Source organism: Ornithodoros turicata, chromosome 4 (assembly GCF_037126465.1).
Source record: "Ornithodoros turicata isolate Travis chromosome 4, ASM3712646v1, whole genome shotgun sequence".
NCBI lineage: Eukaryota > Metazoa > Arthropoda > Arachnida > Ixodida > Argasidae > Ornithodoros > Ornithodoros turicata.
The window spans coordinates 7,852,706-7,874,529 of record NC_088204.1 but is presented as its reverse complement, the minus strand read 5'-3'; the positions used below and the strand labels follow the sequence as shown (position 1 = coordinate 7,874,529).

The 21,824-nt window shown below is 44.0% G+C and overlaps 3 protein-coding genes across 4 annotated transcripts in view; 1 reads left to right on the top strand and 2 right to left on the bottom strand.

The window, feature by feature from the left end:
• LOC135390906 (uncharacterized) overlaps positions 1-10,430 on the bottom strand; it is a 130,803-nt gene extending 120,373 nt beyond the window's left edge. Inside the window, exon 1 of the mRNA XM_064620880.1 lies at positions 10,005-10,430. The gene's annotated coding sequence lies outside the window, so the exon portion shown is untranslated. The remainder of the gene's footprint in view (positions 1-10,004) is intronic.
• A 2,358-nt stretch (positions 10,431-12,788) lies between these two features.
• LOC135390904 (tonsoku-like protein) lies at positions 12,789-19,259 on the top strand. Its single transcript, XM_064620876.1, has one exon. It carries the CDS (start codon positions 12,923-12,925, stop codon positions 16,322-16,324), a length of 3,402 nt encoding a protein of 1,133 aa, XP_064476946.1. The 5' UTR covers positions 12,789-12,922; the 3' UTR covers positions 16,325-19,259.
• Positions 17,825-21,824, bottom strand: part of LOC135390905 (vinculin-like) — a 22,970-nt gene continuing 18,970 nt past the window's right edge. For both annotated transcript variants that reach the window (XM_064620877.1, XM_064620878.1), the window contains one exon: positions 17,825-19,851. In XM_064620877.1, the coding sequence (XP_064476947.1) occupies positions 19,682-19,851 (170 nt within the window). In that variant the 3' untranslated portion in view covers positions 17,825-19,681. The remainder of the gene's footprint in view (positions 19,852-21,824) is intronic.

The following is a 21,824-nucleotide window of genomic DNA, read 5'->3' as shown; positions in this document are numbered from 1 at the left end:
GGGTCCTTGAGCAAGACCCGCCTATCTGCAGAAAGAGAATAAGGTTTCTTGCTTTCGCGGAACGTTCGGCAGAAGAACCGCCGGGGTATATGCCCCTCGAGGAAGGTTTTTCGTGGGAACGGCACTTCACCGCATACCACGCTGAAGGCGAACCATGGAGTAATGATGCTGTTTTCGCTCTTGGTAAGTCGAAAGCGCCACATGAGGTGTGGCCCACTACCCCAAGGCACAATGGAAAGGGTGAGATGACGAACGGCGCTGAATAGGCGTCGATAGTCAGTGAATTTCCCCACTCATCATCATTAATTTATCTGTTGTTGTTGTTGTGGAAAGCGCGGGGCGTACGCCTTTTTTGCGACCATTAACGAAACCGCATAAGTGTCACAAAAAGGCGTACGTCTCCCGTTTTCAATAACTCAGGGGAGAGAACGATGTCGTTCGGGATGATGGTTGGCTAGGAGCGTGTACTCTAAAAACAAAGCTTCACCGCATAGCACGCTGTGCGCCAACCATTGCCACGAATGTAGGGATATCGCTTCTGATTCGAAGAGAGAGGTCTTTTTGTGTCGAATTAGATATATGATAATTTACACAAAAAAGGCGTACGCACCCACTTCTCTTCGAATCAACAGAATCGATAACACTATCATTAGTGGCAATGGTCGCCGCACAGCGTGCTATGCGGTGAAGCTTTGTTTTTTTTAGAATGTGCATTGCCGCGAAGTTATGTTTTAAGACAGCCACGGACGGACGTACACAGAAAATTGGTCTTATCGAAACATGGCGCTTTAAAAGAAGAAAAGAAGAGCGATGCATTCCTCAAACTGTCACCCTGCAGTGCCTTGGAACCAGTGATGGGAAGTACTTAAAGTACCAAGTACTCAAGTACTACTTTAAGTACATTTCCCAGTACTTGTACTTTACTTCAAGTATGTTTCAATTTGTGTACTTTGTACTGTACCTTATGTACTTTTCTTCTGTGGTGGTGGTGATAGGGCTTGCCGTTGTCGGCCTCACGTATGTGGGCAACGTCACGACTGACGCCCTGGGGGAATGTGCGTCCTGGGCCGACTTCTAAGGGAACTGTGCCGACATATGTCTGAAAGCGTCTGAGGAAAACCCAGGAAAAACCCCAGACAGCACAGCCGGCACCGGGATTCGAACCCGGGTACCTCTTCTTCTGTGCTTTCCTTTCAGGTACTCAAGTACCCAATTGGCAATACAGACGCAGAGCTTGGTCGCAAAATCATTGCTTTCGGTTCATATTAATGAGTCAGCTGTGAACTATCCGTGTTTTCTAACTAGCACTTGCCAAAATTGCTCGCTATAAGCTTTCTAAGTATAACAGTCGAAACATAATTACTTCACGTTTTATCACTGCCAAGTGTTGAAATGTCCAGCGATACGATCTAACCTTGTAATGTACTTGATGAGTACTTTAAAGTACTTTGCCAAGCACTTTGTACTTCACTTTAAGTACATTTGTTGTATGGTACTTTGTACTGTACTTAAAGTACAACATGTGCTAGGTACTCGATGCTTTACTTGAAGTACAATTTTGAGGTACTTCGCCCGTCACTGCTTAGAACCTTTCCTTCAATATCTCAAACTGCCTCTCGAAACATGCACGGTGCGGTATCGCAAAAAAAAGGAGATCAAATTCAATCCGCGGCCTTTGAATGTTGAATGAAGAGGAATGCAGCACGCGAGACGGCTTCGCTTTTTTATACGTTATCTATATACGAAAGAAGATTACTTGGGTGGGAAGCTTCAAAATAACGCTTCGAAGGGAAATACAAATACACAGCGACTGAATGGACACTTTATAATCCCGTCGGGGGAGCAAATCCTCTTAGATCCAATTAGTGCGCAAAATTTTGTGCGCGCCGGTTCCGTGTGTGTGACATCCGGCCATGTAACCGCCATAATAACAATATTGGAGTACTTCAGTGACGAACAAAGAGATCAGGATTAGAAAATTTCAGCCGAGCTTCCGTTACCAGCGTCGTAAATACTTCTACTAGGGATGATCCAATCACGATAAAGGGATTCTTGCGCGGGACTCCTTTGGGAAGGTTAACGCTCACGCGAAGGAATCGAAATGGTGCGGAAAAGAAACGAAAGGAAAGCGGGAACGTTTTGTTGTGTGTGTTATTTTAATGTGCCACGTGTATGATACTTCTCTACGCTTGCACAATTTCATCTTTTGTGTACATTTCTTATGAAACACGTCACTCGGTCAGAAACAGCATAACCGTAATAAACGAGCTGAAAAGGGGAAAAAAAGGCGGTGCCCGCAAAAAAAAAAAGAAAAAAAAAAAAGAAAAAACATTCACAGCTCTTATAGCTCTTTCGCAGCATAAAAAGTAATTATCGCGCGTGTTCCAAGTTAAATGTAGCGGAAATATCTCCATTAAAGTTTTACAAGAACGTAACGTCTCTAGTTTGCTACAGTCGTAATAGAGTGGAACTCTGTCACTAGCAACTTCGTTTTATACGGCTAATCGGCACAAGAAACCAACTGAAAGGGGGGGGGGGGGATATGTTTATTGAAAAAAATAAAGAAAGGGAGGAAAGGTTAGTCAGGCGTAGGCCGACTTGCTATTCCTTTAAGAAAAAAAAAGAAACACACACACACACATTGAAAAAGGGTAAGAGGAACAAGAATTGACTGATTGATTGATTGAGTTGTAAAAGAAAAACGTGGAGATGTCAGACAAGAACAAGACAAGAAAAGGAAAGACAAGGAAAAGAGCACCAATCTATTAAAAAAAAACACAATAGCAAAACGCTCTGTGACGCTTCTAAAGTTGTTACAGAGAGAAAAAAAAAAGTATACTACACGTGTTCTAAATAGCGCGCTGTGACCAATATTGTTTCGCTCTTTTTCTTTTAAAAGCAAACTAAACCTCCGAGAGAACGTGTTTCATGACACCACTCTTGCGCGAAGTGCCAACTCTGGGGCATCGCTTTATCGACCTTTCTTCTATTTCATGGATGGGCTCTCATTATGTTCCAACAGAGTGAAACCGACTAGCAGACAATGGGACGACAGAGCACTCTCTCTCTCTCTCTCTACCTCACTTCTTCGAGCCACAAAAGGAGCCAACGAAGAGGAGAGGTAGAAAAAAAAAAAAAAAATAAAAGGAATGGACGGAAAAGCAAGAGGAAGGCGGTTATGAATGTGTCCATCGATTGTTTTCACTGGTTCTCTCATTTTGCGCCAGTTTGTGCCGAGCAATTGTTCGGTGGACGCCCACGACCGCACCCGATGTTTTATTTCTTTGAAAATCTTATTCGTTCTCTGCTTCGCCCCTTCGGTGGTCCTCTGGGGAACTAAAAAAAAAATGTGGTTTCAGGTTTCTTACTGGTTTGTATACGTGCGCAGAATATAAAAATGCGCTGCCTGCGTTTAGGTTATATAGTGTTGAAATATTGTTAAAAAAGTGTTTGGTAAACGTTTCTATGTGAAGTACTATCCAAAAACACATCCCCATCGTAACTCACATCCACATTTTTTCTTTATCACATCACCATCTATCTATCTATCTATCTATCTATCTATCTATCTATCTATCTATCTATCTATCTATCTATCTATCTATCTATCTATCTATCTATCTATCTATCTATCTATCTATCTATCTATCTATCTATCTGTCTGTCTGTCTGTCTGTCTGTCTGTCTGTCTGTCTATCTATCTATCTATCTAACTATCATATCTATCTATCTATATATCTGTCTGTCTGTCTGTCTATGTCTGTCTGTCTGTCTGTCTGTCTGTCTGTCTAAACTAGCTACCTATCTATCTATCTATCTATCACTAACCAAAAATATATTCGACGTCACCCCTGAGCATGGAGTGCAGATAGGGTGATGTTATTTCAACGGCGATGCCATTCGCTATCCTCTAAAGATATGGTATCAATAATTGCACCAAAACGTCGTAACGGTTCCATTGAAGATTGGAGGATGGGATAATGTGTAAAGCCTGATCACGTCGCAACACATTGAACTGACCTCCTCATCCTCCTCCTCGTGCTCCTCCACGTCATAATAGTATTCCAGGGCGCACTTTTTTTTTCTTTTCTTTTTTACCATGATACGCTACACAACTTGGCATGTCTTTGTTCTCCTGGAAGCATATCTGCAAAGACGGGATAACATCTCAACACTGCGTGACCAGCCCCCTGTAATGACGGTGACCGTGACAATCAGGGCGAGCTTACCCGAACGTTTGCGAGCGCGCCCGGGAAACCCGAAACCTGATAAGCGAAGCCGTCGGGAATTAATTTTTAACGAGGCGGAATTATAAATGCGATCGGAAGGCGGCGAAGATGGTGTAAAAATGGCAGGGTACGAATTCCGCTAAAAAAATAAGAAGAAGAAGAACGTCAATACAGTGCAGAGGAAAGGGACATTCATGGCATACCGGGAAAGATAAAACGGTTCAACCAGGTTTATTACGCGCGTAGTAGAGGAAATGACAACCAATCAAAGTGTTCGTAACTTTGCGCTGGCTATGTTCTTCCGGCTAATGCAAGTACATCATTTGGTTATAGCGTTTTGCTTGTCTGGAGATACTAGGCGATATTACGCGATTGGTTCGACATGTATCGTGACGTAGCAACGTTGTGGGCGGGAACTTCAGTTATGACGTCACAAACAAAAATGGAGGAATGGGAATGCCTGGCTTGTTCGCGAACAATATGTACAGAGATGTTTTTTATCACGTCAACCAGTCAATTAGGCGTGCTGTGTGTGTGTGTGTCAAACACTGCTTTATCACTGAATAGAGATTGTTTTTTACTTCCGCGCTTGCCACCGCGGTGCAACTGTGGCTGTGAGCGATGTATACAGACGCGAACATATAAAGAAAGGGCAGCAGGAAGGCGTAATCCGCGACGACACCAGCATGGAAAGTTTCAGAGCTGTGCCTAACTCGTTACAAGTAACTCGTTACTTGGTAACGGTTACTTTTTTTGGTAAGGAAGTAACGATTCAATTATTTTTTTAAAAAATGGTAGTAGTAGCGGAATCAGTTACAAAAATCGGTAGCTCGTTACTGGCGTTACTCGTTCCTTTTCTTCAGGGCGGGGGAACACATTTCGGCACTCCGTGCGGCGCAATGCGTGCAGATTTGACCTGCGTGACCCACGACCACGTATTATAGCAGTCCCTCTCTGGATGTGTTGTTGTCTTTTCTCTTGTTTCCGTAATCTCCGACCATCACTCCTTCCCAAGAATGGGCACCAATTGTGCTATGGCTACAAAAAACGCGTTTCGACTTCTAGCCTTTTCTTGTCTTTGCTGACTTTTCTGAGCGCCCTAATTATGACGCAGCCCCTCGTCTGTTTTTGGGAACCGTTGGTGGTCGGTGGCACGAAAACCGGTGCTTTTTTTCTTGTGTTTTCATAATGTCCGATCACCCCCGAAGTGGAAAAAAGGGAGAAGGTCCAGGCAAACTGATATAGACTCATGGTAAGGGACCGAGAGATACGGAACACGAAGGGTGGACGACAAATTTCGAGTGTCAGCTTTTTCTGAAGTGTAACTCCTCATTAATAAAGAGTTGAAGGCAAGTGATGGCATGTTTGTTGGCTGCTTTAAATATGCGGCGATAACGTAAAAGTAACTCGTTACCCGTGAGTAACGAGAACTCGTTACTTTTGTATGTTGGTAACGAGTAACGTATTTAGTTGTTTTTTTTGTCAAGTAACGGGTAACGGTATTTAGTTCATTTTCTTTCTTTCTTTCTTTTTTTTTTGTAACGGGCACAAGTTTGGAAAGTTTGCTCGATAAGCATCCTTGAAGCAAATAATCCGCCCAGAGCTGATCCCCAATGAGCAGTTCCGACCAATTGGATCTGAAATTGTTTCTACATGCTAAAAACAGAACTTCACCGCATAGCACGCTGAAGGGCAACCATTGTACAGAGTGATGCATCTATCACTCTTGATTTGCGAAAAGCGCAAGGCGTACGCCTTTTTGTGCCAATTAGCATTTCCGCATAAGTGTCACAAAAAGGCATACAGTGAAACCTTCCTATGTTGGACACCCATGGTGCAGCCAAAGTGTGTCCTACTTATAGAGGTGTCCGAGTTAATGAGGGAAACAGAAAATGGAAAAGATCACAGCTGTGTTGCCAGAAATGTCCCCCCTTCTTCAATTTATGGTCCTTAGTGGTACCTGGTGGTAGTGGTACCTCTACCCACTCTTCACTGATTATTATTACTGATTTTAGTAGATTCAATTCCGTTCAGATTCCACTCAATGGCATTACCTCCGGAGCTTCTCGAGCAGCTAGGACTTGTCTCTGAAGCGTCAACCCGCTTTTCATTGCTTTGGTGCAGTGCGCGTTCAAAGCCTCTAGACAAACCGAGGACAAGTGCTCACACAAAGAATTACAATGTGGACTGACAGCACTTGTTTTTAGACTCTAAGGGGCGAAAATCAAGGCCACTGGCTCATTTTGGTGCAAAGATGGGCCGATATTGAGGTAATTTGGCCAGGGTTTTGTCTGACTTAGCTGGGAAAACCCTGTCCTACTTCCGAGATAGGGAGGTGTCCGACAGAGAGGATTCCGTCCCCATGTAGTTTCAATGGGAGCCTGCCCGTGCAATGAAATCTTGTCTGACATGGGGAGTTGTCCGAGGTAGGGAGGTGTCCGACTTTGGAGGTTTTACTGTATGCCCACCATTTTCAACAAATCAGGGGTGAGGACGATGTCATTCGGGCTGATGGTTGGCTAGGAACGTGATATGTGGTGAAGTTCTTTTTTTTATTCCGTGTTTATTAACGAAGCAACTGGGCTATGAGCGGCGTATAGACGTGAACAGATGAAGGGAGGACAGAAGGAGTGGGGGATAGGGGGGTTAGTATGCGTCCTGGGCTGACTTCAAGGGGAACTGTGCCGACATTCGTCTAGAAAGTCTGCGGAAACCCCAGGGAAAACCTCGGACAGCACCGCCGGTGACAGGATTCGAACCCGTGTCGCCTCCCAGTCTCGGCGTGGAAAGCGATCGCTCTAACCACTACACCACGGGAGCTGGTGAAGTTCATTTTTAAGAGAGTAGCGTAAAGACCGGATAGCTAGGGGCCTGATTGAATATGTATATTCGAGTTTCCACATTATAACGGGGGAAGAATTCTAGCGATTATTTACGCATCTAAAGCGAAATTCCTTAATCCATACTCGATTCGGAATTGGAATCGAATAAACAAATATTCACTTCAGTATTCTAAAACTCCGGACACGCGAACAGCCCCTAGAAAACACCATCATCGTCTAGGGCGATCACGTCTTCGGCGAACTCTGTTTGTTCAACAAACTCAACGCGTGACGAGCAATAGAGGGAGCTAAAGGAGAATATATCATTAGCTGGGTTGCGAAACCTCAATAAAGCTAGCGTCCGTCCGCATTCTTGCAAGCGTAAAATGAGATAAGACTTTAATACGAGCACGTATACCGCTGCGGAAAAAAACAGAATTTCTGCTGTAATGACGACAGGCCTGGTGACGTGCTATTAATTTCGTACCGGAGGTACCTTTTATGAAAAATGCTGACAAATGCCCATTGGATAAGCGACAAGGTCATATGAGCAAATAGTGCCCATGTTATAGTACCTACCATCAAGTAGTACCCGCGGTCTCTACAGAGTGCATGCCGCAATGGTGCACCTGTCCGACTACACAGTAATTTCGTTTCTCCATACATATATTTCCGCGATTGGAAGCCGCTCCGATATTTCGAACGCAGTGTTCGAAATATCGGTGTGGCTACCGATCTGGGGGTCGCCTTAACCGGGTTGGTGGTTTCTCCACTTGCCGATATAGCTCAACGTGAGGTTTATAATGAACGAAATGAGAAAACGTGAACGAAAACCAAATATAAATGAAAAAAAAATCGATTCTTTCAAATATATAATAGCGAATAATACGTCATAAATTCCCGGATGTACAAAGGCAACACCGCGAGAAGGTTGGATATGAAGTGCGGTAGAGAAGTGCTTTACGCAACGTAGACAAACGACACACACTGTAGAGGTGCATTGCCAGAATCGTCCCTTTCGGAACTCAATGAACCGAAGTTTGTGCGAAGTTTAGGAACTAGTGTTCATTTTTATTCGTTACAGATTTTTATTGAAAAAAAAGTAATGAAAGCTACACAGATGCCGTTTCTGCATTTGGGTTCTATACCGTCAGCCGGACATCCTCTCGAAGAGAGTATGTTGCTACAAGATGAATAATTACCTAACTTTCATTAATTAACCCTTCAATTAGGGGATTTCCTGCAAAAGCGAGATAGCAGAAGGAGAGACTATATCCTCAATGAAAACCATTCATTCTTTTAAACAATCCTGAAACGCGCACGTGCGTTGAAATATCCATTGCCGAATTTTGATGCGCAAATGAGATGAAACCGAAACCGATCAGGAGCGCGGGGAGGACAGCGCTCAAATGACGTCAGAGGGCCACGTGCTTCGGAGCGATGGAGATGATTGGAGTAGGGGCTCGTACGCTCCGAAGGCGCGCGGTATTGGTTTCGGCGGCTCATTTGCCCAACAAAATTCGGTTATGGATATTTCACGGCGCGCGCTCGTTCCAGAAAAATTTAATAGAATGAATGGCGCCCAACGAGGAACGCCTGGCATTATGTTATCTTGTTTCTATATGAAATTCCCTAATGAGACAGTTAATTAATGAATTTTAGGTAATAAGGCATCTTGTAGTTGAACACTCTATTCGAGGTCCACCTGCGAAAACGGCATCTGTGTAACTTTCGTAGCTGCTTTACTAAAAAATAGAGATGGGACCAATGCAGAATTTCCTAGCAGAATTTCCAATGCAGATTCGAATCCAAGGAGGGTTCTGCGAATCTTTCGAATCGTGTCTTTAAAAAGAGTTCAAAAAGCCAGGAAAAAAAAAACACTTCCACTGAAAAGTGTTTTGAAGCAGAATTTGATATCTTTGTTTAATGAAAAACAAATTAAATAATATAGTTCCCTTTCAGGAGAAAACATACCCATATACTTCTTCCCAAGTGTAATTTATTTAACGTGTTGTTCGTCGACTACAGGAAATACATAAACTCTCGAGTCTGAATTCCTTCCATAAAAGTAAGAGACAATCAAAAGCAAAACCGAGTCACTTTTAAACTCGTAATGTCGGAGCTTTATGCTGTGGTTTTGGTGCGCCCCGGGGCCCGCAGGGCAAGCAGGCTTTCGGCGGGCCCCGGAGGCACAAATTTTATAAAGAAACAAACAAACGTGGTTGGTGGATTCGAAAGATTCGACTCGCTGTTTTGGGGTTTCAGATTCGCGAATCCCTGCCTAGGATTGGATGATTCGTTTGGCCCATCCCTACTGAGAAATTTGTAACGGACAAAAATGAACACCGTGTATTTGCAGCTCTAGGAAGTAAATTTCAGTGTCAGGAGACTGAAAAATGGGAAACAATTTCAGTCTAGCTGACTACTCCTTACTCCTTGTTTTTCTTCAGTTCGAGGAACAGGGGGTCAGTATGAGTCCTAGGCCGACTTCATGGAGGAATGTGCCGGACAATATAGCGAAAGGGGAAAACTTCAGGAAGCCCTGCCGTTGGGGGAATCCTAACAGACCACCTCCCACTCCTTTGGACTGACCTAGCAGTTGGAATTATGGCTGTGTTTGCCGTTTCCAGATGAATAATGCACAGTACTTCTCTATCGTTTAAACAAAAGTACATTTTCTGCAGACTGGTTGGACGTTGCTTACACGTTCGGTTTTTGTCGGGCAAAAACATTACCATCAACCGTAAAGCACACGTAAACGCAGACACAAAGAAGCATGAAAGGACGTGCGATACAGATACAGCACCAGCTTCCCCACCGTCGGTACGTCGAGAAATTCATATTTGTAAGCAATGGTATACGAAAAAATTGAGGTAGAGATGGATTCAAACAACTGTAACTATAGTACAAAAGTCTGCTTGTACAACAACAAATATTGAGAAGTCCAACTTACCAAACACGGTGACACTCTTTAATAAGGCCGTGACATCCAGTGAGGAGCAATCCAAAACACCCGCCGTAGCACCGACGACACTTTCTTAGCGTCTCCCATCTAACTGTCGCTTTTCGTCCATTATAAATCCACTGTCGCCCTACTAAGGGATCCACTAAAGTCCAAGACTAATGACGGTCCAAGAAAGAAAGTCTAAACTTCTTCAACACTTCTTATTCTTCCACGCACCCGACCACGGGAACTGAAACGCATGAACTCTAGCGGTGCTTTCGAAATGTCGTCTGCTTTAAAATCATCGCATCTGGTGAATGAGACAGAAATGAACTTACACTTTTTACACTTCCTAGGAGGAAAAAAAGAGGGTAAGGAAAAGGAAAGGGAGCTATAAAGAGTTAAGCTCGTAAAACGGGCGACCGTACAGCCTGCGCGACGGACCGAACGGATGTGCCCGAAGCTTCTGCTAGTCCTGAATCGCTCCTTCAATTTCCCAGCCCCAGGTGGCGCAGCACAAGAATAATCGACGTGACGTCACACATCAGGTCGCTCGCCGCTCCCGGTGCACGATAGTGCGCAAGGAGGCGGGGAGTGAGAGCTGTGAGATGCTGTGAGCCTGTGTAGAAATGTCGTGTAAGCTTGCGTACATATCTTGCACTGCACGCATGAATGAACACATGTACATGTCTGAAACAACATGTCGGGAGGAAAGTAACCATCTGTTTTATGAAATCAAATCATCTGCTTCATCATCAAAAAATGTGAAGTCAGAATAGCGTAAGAGAGAATATCTAGGGAACAAGGATAACTGAATGCATGTCCTGTTTGAATCCATGAGGTATGAACATATTTGTTTCTGTTTCTGCCACGATGTGGTTTCTGCTTATGAAATTCCCAGCATTTTTCGTATAGGTATACTCTTGAAATTTATTTTTTACACGACTGAAGAATTTGCATTTGCCATTCCTTCCTTCCTATTCCTATTCCTGCTGTGCGATGACATTTGAGTGACTTTTCATTTTTTGTTTTTGTTTTGATGACTCCATTCCCTGTAACGCTCTAAATGCTACGCGAGAGCAAGATGGCGCAATATTGGATCTCGAGGATGCATCCATCGCTTACCCTGTCCCAGTCCGCATAACTCCATGACGTCAACACATGACTGTACTCTACCTACAGTAAATCTACCATAGCACGAGGATGACAGCCTACGATTTTTAGTTAGTTTTCTTTTCTTTTTTTCGTTACACCGTGTGGCCATGGCCGTATTATTTACTACTGAGAGTGTCCGCTTATGGATGAACGTCACGCCCATCTTGAGTTGCTGGACTCCGAGTAGCTGAAGACTGAAGACATTCCTTCATTTTTCTTTTCTAGATCTTGCAAGATGTGCACGTCCCAACGACGTAAAATTACTTGTGTAATGCGTACGCGTGATACCGAAGCAGCACTTGGCAAAACAGAACGCTGACAGTGCCGGACGGGCTGTCCTTCCGCAGCTCTGTAACAACCGTTCCATTACCGGAAACAGTAACGGAAACGTAACGGAAACGAAATTGAAAGGACGGTATCAGAAACGGAAACGAAAATATAGCAGTAACGAAAATGGAAAGGGCAACCAAAATACGTCCGTTATCCTTCCCTGGTCGTAGATCGTCATGATTATTCTCAAATGTCATAATAGGAGCCCATAAACACCCGCACAGTCCGCAACGTCCGCCTCCAGGTGGTGGTGGTGGTGGTGGTGGTGGTGTGTGTGTGTGTGGGGGGGGGGGGTTGCACGTTTCCCCCTTGGAAGAATTTCTGGGAACGCCCATGTACAGAAGGCCTGCTTTCCACCTCCTCTCCCTCGTTCGCTACGTGGACATCAGAATTCGTCTGCTCCGAATCGCCGTTCTGCGAGCTCAAGAACTCGCGGAAATGGTTTATATCTAACTTGGATCCTGTAGGCCTGAACCTGTACACAAAAGGTGCAACACGCTTTCCAGAAAATAGTCTTGAGATGTTGAGAAAGATATGGGACCGTTTCGCGCTTTATTTTAAAGATATCTCATTTAGTACGCGGGGAGGTTCAATCACAATACTCGCAGACGACGGTGGTTCGTCACCATGGCTACGACCGCGGAAAGCCCGTTCCGTTGAAAGCACGATCCTGATTGGCTGACTCTTAGTTGTTACGTCACGTCTGCGAGTACGCACACCCTCCCCCTCTCCACCTTCCCCACGCCAGGCCCTGGCATACTGACGGACGTCCTCTTGCCCGGAGGTTCTTATGCAGAACGACTAAGAGTCGCAACCTCGTGTATTTTCTTCAAGAAACGGGCCTCGCGGAAAGACCACTCTAGGTGCACCTCCGCATATCAGTATCGTCCATCTTGCCTATGCCTGACGTTAAAATCGTCAACTCCCTTCACCGCCTTTTTTTTTTCCTTTTTAATTTTTTGGCTATAGTCGTGACGATGCCCACTTGAGTGCGGCCAACGCGGGCAAGCTACTTCGACACCCCACGAGTAAGCAGGCTTTCTCTAAAACAAAAAATGGCTAGGAAGCAAGCGAGCTGTTGAAGTTGTGTTTGAGACTTCGTGTTGTGTCTGTCCTTTCCTGTTCCTTAGTATCGGGGGTTTTAGATTATGCACAGGCTTTTTCTATCTAGGTGGTGTTGGTTCAGCGAGATCCGAATTTTAGGCTACTCCTTCTGGCTACCCTGGAATCCGAAACTGCACCGCAGTCCAATTAGTAGTTCGTTCAGCCGCATTGCTATCGTTGCTCTCAGCAATAAAGATGGCCGCGTACATTACCTTTTAAAAACGGCGGTATAAAACGAAACGGCTGCTTTACATTCCCTTATGCCAAGGTGCCAACTACACCTTACGAAATGTAGGTGATTCGCAGGTCATCAGAGCTGCGTCCAATCAGCCATCGAGATGTCCATGTCACTGAAGAGCATCGACGAACAAATCGCTACTGCCAAGCGTTACAATGACACCAAAGCGGTTTGCGGCTTGTACATAAGCAAGGGCGATGCTCTCATGGATACCTGTCCTGAACAGGCTATCGAGGAGTACTCCGAAGCCCTGCAGTTACTGCGAGGCCTTGACAGTGATGACGAAATGCTCGCGCACCGAAGACTCGGCGAATGCTATATCACCCTCGCGAATTTCGAGCAGTCCCGGAGGCACTTGAAGAACTACCTCGATCTGGCAACAGAGAAAGATAACCTGGTCGAACAGCAGCGAGCTTGGACTACCATCGGCCGATCTCACCATGCACAGCACCTCCACGACTCGTCTTCAAACTCCGGGAAGTTGGCCTTAGACGCGTACATGAAGTCCTTGCAACTCGCCCAAGACTTACGGGACGTGTTATCCGACGGTCGTGAATATAGCGAAATGAAAGGTAGGGCTATGTACAATATAGCCCTCCTTAAAAGTAACGATGAAGCAATTCCAATTTTGGAATCGGCACTTTACCTTTTCAAAAAGCATAACCTCAACGAAGACCTCTGTCGTTGTTTATCGCACTTGATCGACACGCATCTCGACCGCGGAGAAGGGAATGCCGCCCTACAGCTTTGTGACAAGTACTTGGAAGTGGCCCGAAATATCAAGCGGGAAGATTACAAATGCCGCGCCTATTTAATGAAGGGAATTGCTCAGTTGCACGTCGGCGACTGGGAGGAGGCACGGGAATCACTGAAGAGAGCGTATAGGAAAAAACCGAAAGTCGAGGAGAAGGCTAGAGTTATGCGCTACCTCAAGTTATCAACGGTGCTCAGAGAATATTCTGTAGAGCTGGAGTACGCAAAGACGTCGTCCGAGAAGTGTAGGCTGCACGAGAAAGTTGCGGATGTGCTCATAAAGTTCAACTTGTACAGTGGTGCCGTCAAGCATTATAGACTCGCTGTTGATACCGGTATTATTGCTAACGTCGACTCGAAGAAACTTGCGGACTTACATGCTTCTATTGCCACCACTTATAAAGATCTCAAAAGCTACAAACTAGCCCTCGAACATTTCGAAAGGGAGCTTTCGTATCGGACAGAAGAGCCACAGGAAGCGGCCGATACGAAGATGCTTATGGCTCAAGTTGTGATGGCGATGTCGCCGAAAGAGACGGCCAGGATACGGAGCATCCTCTCTGAAGCGCTCCAACTTTACCGAAGTGTGGGCAACGCAGACTCAGAAGAGAAGTGCCTGAGAGCACTCAAATCACTCGAGGAAGAATCGAGAATACCTGCCAACGAAAGCGACGACGAAGGCACGTCGACACAATCCACCGAATTCTCCGACATCGACGAAGAGGAAATCTCGGAATGTAGCGACAGTGACCCAGAGATTGACGCCCTCGTACCTAAACGAAGATGTAAAAGTATCGACACTAAAGTAAATTACAAGGGTGAGACTCCGCTGCACCTGGCTGCGATTGAAGGTAACTTGAAAAGAGTCAGACAACTGCTCAAACTGAATCACTCCGTAAACGTCAGAGACAACTGCGGATGGACCCCCCTCCACGAAGCAGCCAATCACGGCCACCTAGAAGTGTGCAAGTGCCTCGTCGAGGTCGGGAGAGCCAACGTCAACGATCCAGGCGGAGAAGCGTGCGATGGCGTCACTCCTCTTCACGATGCCATCTATACGGAGAACTTAGACGTTGCGCTGTATCTGTTGGAAAATGGTGCTTGTGTGAATGCTCGGACTACTGCTGACAAAAAGACTCCATTAGACTTGTTGCAACGTGTAAAGAAGAAACATGGTGAAAACCTGAGTGCAGAAGATAAGAATCTGATTAGAGATGTTGAGCGTGTGCTTCTCGAGAAAACATCACAAGTGGGGTCGTCTCTCTCAGCGACGTCTAGCATCAGGAGTGAAGAGGAGCCCGACGCCGATATATCGGAATTCGTATCCTCCGAGCCCGACAGTAATGATGCACGTGACGTGTCGCGTTCTGAAAGGATCAAAGTGCCAGAAGCTTTTGTTGAAGAAGGTGAAGAAGACTGGTGCATAGATGACCTTCCCAAACCAAAGTCTAAACCAAAACACCTTCGTCAGACTAAGTTAAATATTTCACGGAAAAGAAGTAACTCCTCGAACTGCACATCCAGAAGCAAAGTGAGAAAAACGGCAGCGAGAAATTACGAAATGGAACAAGAAACATTTCAAGTAGATTCCGACGACGCTCCGGCAGAGGAAGTCGACGTTGCGATGCAGGAGGTACCACATCCGCCGAAAGCAATGCAGATAAGACCTTCCCTGCGTGTCCGCATCTGCGACAAGCTGCTTCTCGTACCAGCTCCTGCAGAGAAGTCCGTCGGATGGTTAGCCGAAGAAGCATCCGAACGTTACTACCAGTTGGTCGGTATCCGCCCAAAGTTGAACATCACGCTGTCCGACGGAGCCGTTGTGAGTGCTTCCGACGCCCTGCAGTGCCTCCTGGATTGCGGATCGCTGAACATCATTGGTGAAGTGGTTTCGTGGAACATGCCGCCGCTCGTTGAACGTTACACGAGTGCATGTGAAAAGGCTGGAACGTCAGCACTAGAAAATTTGATTCCCGTACTTGAAGAATGTGAAAGCAGGGGAGCGTTTAATTTACACTTTGCGTACATTCCGCACGTTGAACAAATCTTCTCTGTCCTCCGTCACCAGCAGAACCTCCACACACTCGACATTCGCGGAACTCGACTGAACGCTGCGTCGGTCGCAACTTTGGCATCCTGCTTAACGACACTCCAGTCTCTGTATTCCTTAGGTCTCCGTTGTACCGGACTAACGTCCGAGCTTCTACGTGTCGTGGCAGATTCTTCGAGCGAAAAGATTGGAGCGCTCAAACTGGATCTCAGCTTCAATTACATCGGCCACGACGGAGGAACGACACTCGGAATGTTCCTCGCACGTTTTCCGAAGCTCAAAACGTTGGAGCTGTCAGACTGCAGCATCTCGGACTTTGGGACATCGCTTCGCTCACTGTCTACGCTAGAGAAATTAGACGTTTCGAACAACCCACTTTCAGAGGGTACAGCTGTGGTGTTGAGCTTGGTCATAAAGAACAGTGCTCTGAAAAGCTTAAACATCGCAAACTGTTTTTCGTGCCTCCGGACCACGCCGTTGAGCACGTTGTTCGCGGATTCATCGTGCGGAGTCCGCGAGATTAACCTGAGCTGCTGCAACCTCGAAGCGGATGATGTCAGAGCGTTGACAACGTATCTTCCACGTGGAAGTCTCATGAAGTTGGACGTCACTGGAAATCCTTCCTTGTCGCGGAGCAGCTTGGACGTGCTTTGCGCAGAACTAGCTGGCGTCAAGATTATTGCCGATGCCGTTCGTTGACCAACGAGGATGTTTTCTTGTCGGTGACATACTCCACTGTATGCCACTTACATACGCTGTTTTACACATATTTTGAGAGACATGTCATGTGATACATTATGTAAATACGCCACTGATCACAAGCATGCCTATAGATTATTATCATAGTTAAGCCAAGCGTTTACAGTGTAATGTAATTTTGGAGAAGGAAATCACAGTGTGGAAACTGCTGTGAACAGCAAATTACTGTGATGAGCCTTGTTTTGTACAGTATTAAGTAAGTGGCTTTTTATACAGCTGCAGATAAAAATGATTTTGTAAAAATGTTTGCTTGTTTCGATCCACAGCTATAGCGGACATTTCAGACAATGATTCACCTTAATTGTGTATTTTAAAATTCTCTCATTTCCATGCCTTCGTTTGAATGCAGTTTTGAAAGAGTGACTGAGAAGCGAGACAGCGTGGGATATGGAACAGTCCACAATCTCAATGAAATCATACTGTCTGCAGTAGATTCTGGACTGCAACTGAATCAAATGAACTGTGACACTCTGGTGTTGATGCAGATACTGCATGCCAGAGTTATCTGTGGAGAAAGAACATGAGACAGACATTTCGGTGGCAGATAACGAACAAGATAAATCATCGGTTTCTGCAGCACCAATGACATCAGAAATGTGTGAGCCTCAGTCCTTGTATAGATGCATGTGACTTTCCTTAAAGGGGCACTACATCGCTCCCTAATGAGTAGACAGAGCTGAATATGTCGACGTAAATACATACACTGAGTTAAATACGTGCACAGTGCATCTGATTCCCTTGTTGTGATGTGATGAACATTACAAATTCCGTTTTGACCGTACATTAGGACAGTCAGGTGATGCTCATCATAGTGATGAGCACAGTATTTATAATAACAGAGGGCAGTGTGTAGCAGGATTAAAACTTGACATGGTTCATAGAGGACACCTCATGAAACCTAAAGTTTCAATGCGCGCTTTGTGCACTATCGGAGAACCTAATTACGAGATTAGTATCGTCAAATCCCTTCCTAAAGAAGCACATTAAGGCTGGCTTCTTTCATCATATCAGATATTGGTATAGTTTTTGTATATCAAAACTATTATACAATGTCTTGCACTGCCCATTGTGAGATCACTATCTGAATTAATTACGGAAAGGTCAAGAACTAAAGTGTATACTATAAGGTAGCAAGTAACTTAAAAGTTAACTCATTACGTTTCCAAAGTAGCTAAGGAATTTCAAGTTCATTTTCATTACCTGTAACTTCGTTAGTAACTCAGTAACACAATAACTTAACTGCTAACGAGTACCTTTTGTCTTTTTCAGGCTGCTGCTCACTGGGCCAGCAGCCTGAAGGTCTCACATCACTTTACAGAGCAGGCTCCTTACATTTACAATTAGATGCTCCATGAGTCACAGACACCCTCTTAGGTAACGGCAGATCATTTTGTGTTACAGCTATCTGTCCTAAACTCACTAAAAGTCAGGTGTAGTGAATGCAGTAAAAAATATTTGTATTCCACATCACTGAGACATGTTTTTGTCACTGTGTCAATAAATGGCTACTTTATTGACCACCCTGTAAAAAAAAACAAAAAAAAAACAGCAACATTGCTGCTGCGTTTCTTCGTAAGCTCTGGGTGGGAGATAGTTGTCAACAGCAAGAAAATGGGAGTATATTGCATATATCTGCTGCAAGCTATGCAGACCACAAAATGCAGATTTTAAGACACCATTTATCGGCAGTATTGACGCTGACAGAAGGCACTTTGTCTTCCTCCCAACCACTGCGTACGACCAATAAAAAGCAATAGCTTTCATACACGTATACATCGCATTTAACCGGGTATGAAAAAGAATCTCTTAGTAAAGAGGAGACTCATTACAAAAAAAAGCCACATCATAAAAAATTGGCTTCCTGCAGACAAAATTTAGAAATGTCGATGTCTTTGATTTGATGGCCAACTGATTTTGTAAAGGCGGCTCACAGTGCATGAGTATACAACAAACTGGAGCGGGACGTCTGTATCGATGCCTGTATCATGTACTCCTGAAATACGTTGTTGATTATTACATTACTAGCCGTGGTTCAGGTGATAACATCAAAAACAACCAAGCTCTACCACAGGGAAGGTGTAAAAGTTATCTTGAGCAGCAAAATTCTGCAATAAAATAAGGCACACAAATGTTCTAGGGGAAAAGATAGTCGAGAACACTAGTGCAACTAGAGGGGCGCCCCACAAATTGGCACAAGTTTGATACACGATTAACTCTCATGGGTACACCTACTACACAATAACTGGAAACTAAACGCCTTGTATTAGTAAACTGTCACGCTGAAGTCAGACAAAGACAGATGGGGACAGCAGCTGCTTTTGCAAAATAATTTTTCTTTAAATGTAAATAGAAGACTGTACGTTAAAGTAAAAAGTTGTTGACAGAAAAATATGGTGAACAAATAACATGCAGAGGCTGCAGCTTTGACACAATAGTGCTCACAACAACCAAAGTGGGACAAAATAAATCAAAACATGAGTGCCAGAGGCAACACTGTTTAAAAAAAAAGAAATAATGAATTACCAGTGGCAAAATCATTTGGATGACCAATTGCACAACCATTGAGAGAGTTTACACAAAAAGAAATAAAAATGAGAAGCAGCAGCACATTAAACATTAATGCGAGCCAACAGCATACTGCTTGTAGATTTTTAAATGAAGTAACAACATAAGGTTCACCAGAGAAGCAGCTCTGGCAGCCACCGGTTGCATAACGCCTAAAAATGCATATACAATCACATAGCTATTGCTGCAAGACACTTCATAGATTATTACGCCTACTTGAAAATATATCTCTAGAAATGGTGAGCTGTAATCTTCTTCACATTAAACGGCAATAGTAATTAGTGTATTAATGTAGTCAACTTGTTGTCATTATATACTGGTTTAGTACTACACCATATTTCACTAGCAGTATTATGACGAAGAAATAAACCTTTAAAGCTTTGTAATCCATATTTCCGAGTCCTTAAAAAAAACATTTCTGCGTGGAGTCAATACTTTTTTCTGCACAACAAAGCGAATAGCAAAGAAAAACAGCCCAGACGAATGCTCTGCACAAAAATTGCCGGATACACCAATTCCTTCTTGAAATGTTGGGCACAAGAATAGGGGGCAAGCAAGCTGGTGTAAGGGACTCGTATCGGCAATGTGTTCCTTTAGTATGACGAGGAGTGTTTCTGCTGTTTCTCCTCATACTAAAGGAACAAGTCATCTTCGAAGGTTTTTGAACAAATTCCACAGCAACTTGATGACAACTGGGTAGAAACCCTTCCTAAGGTTCTCATTGTTAGTCACTTAATACTGGTACCAGGGCTGCTTTCGGATCCAGCGGACGCGTAGACCGGAGTCTGTGCGGATCTTAATGGAGGCTGCCTCGCAGGCCCGCACTGTCTCCTTGACTGACTGCATCAGGTTTTGAGCGTTACCCACCAACATATCCGTCGCTTCTTGGTCTTCCTCCGTACCTACAGAAGTGTCATACGAGGAGGTGAAAATGAATAAATCCGGAATTATACTTTCGACACTTGTAGTAACTAGTACAGTTACACATGGCTAGCGTGCAACAACGAGAGTTAGTCAAAGACTAGACTTAGGGACAAGCCAAACCAGTTGGGAAATGTTAAGGGAAGTACCTCACAATGAGAGTTGCCGATATCTCGAACAGGGACTGTTCTTCTTCCTCGTCCTGAGGCACCTGCCTTAATATACATATAGACCCTTGTGTTTTCAGGCTCTATGTTTCTTTTTGTTTTTGTGTTCAATGTTGGGGCTAAAAACCGGGTTTTGTGCAAGAATCTGTAAAGTGAGGCGAAAATCGTGAGATATTCAGAGATATGAGGCCTCTGAAAAAATTTATATAGACAAAAAAGTTTTTTTTTATTAAAAAATTTCCAAAATTTCAGAATACAGAGAAATATGAAAAAATAAAGTTTAGCAAAATATACTGCATGAATGAATGAAGGCCAAAAATGCCTGTTTAGCTATTCTTGTCAACTAAGTATTTCATTTATTCTTGTAACACGAGATGGTCTGTTGTACCCTATATTTTGCATTTTTCAGTTAGACCACATGAAAGATATGTATTCCATTTTTCATCTATATGGTGAACAATCATTAGTCACTAAACAGTGAAAAGTTTCTTCTTTTTTCAAATCTTCCTCACAAGAACGTCTGAGAAACCCGTTCTTCCATTTCAGTTAAGTCAAAGTTGCCAGGAATTCTCTGCACGTCCACGTAACTACTTTGTGTGTTTCCTAGTTCTAGTCACACCTTGCGCTAATGGTTACATTGACCTGAACTTGTTATATTTTGTATTTGTGTGGTTAACAAACATTATTCATAATTTACATTACACTATGATTTATGTTTTAATGTTCGCTAGTTAATCTACGTCGTGCTACACCCTAAAAACAGAGCTTCACCGGATAGCACGCTCCTAGCCAGCCACCATCCCGATCCCGAATGACAACGTTCTCTCCCTTGATTTGACGAAAATGCCGTATGCCATTTTTTGGCAATTATGAACTACATAACACCGCAAAAATGGCGAATGCCCCCCGTTTTCAGTAAATTGGGAAACAAACGGTGTCATTCAAGATGACAGCTGTCTAAGACTGGACTGTGCTACATGGTGAAGTTCATCTTTAAGGGTGAAGAGCAAAAATTTTGTTTGCTTTCCAATTTTTCCAAAAAGACACAAAAAAGATTTTTTTTTCAGCAGCATGTAATTTCTGGAAATTCTGCACCTATAATGATATCACGTGATTAAGCAGATTCTCTGGTGAAAAAAAAAGAACAAAAGGAAGAACGCACAAGATTCTGAGATACAAGTGCCCACCTCTGCTTGTGTAAGCGGCCCAGTTTGCTCCTTGGCAAATTAGGTTAGGTCAAATTTGTATGGTGCAAATCGAACTGTATACGAAGCAGGTTTTGCCTAGGTTTTAATCGAGGTACGTTTTCCGAGCTTAATCCTGAAACACAAGGCTCTATGCACAAACATTCTACCACATTGGCAGCACAATTTTAGCAGCACTGTGATAATATGAACCACTGACGTTACTACATTTTCCAATACATGATGCTTAAATTCTGTCAGGCAAGTACAACAAAACTGGCAGGCACCCACATATTGACAACAATAAAAAATATTTAGAAGCTTTTGGTGTAGTGCTCACTTAGCTTCGGAGGCTCTTTTGTCAACGTGGACCTCTCATTGTTGCTCAATCGAACCCAGTAAAGCAATTTTTTCTTCCCCAACACAGTGTAATGCCTTTTGTGACATCGATACATATGGACCTTATTCACCGATGTCACGCTACTAAGGGGTGATCATAGTGCTTCCCTCAAGTGAAGTCTGTCCCAAGTACCCCTTCCCACCGACGGACACCCAGTAACATCCAGTACAAGTACTATTGTTGAGCATAAAACAGTACTTACG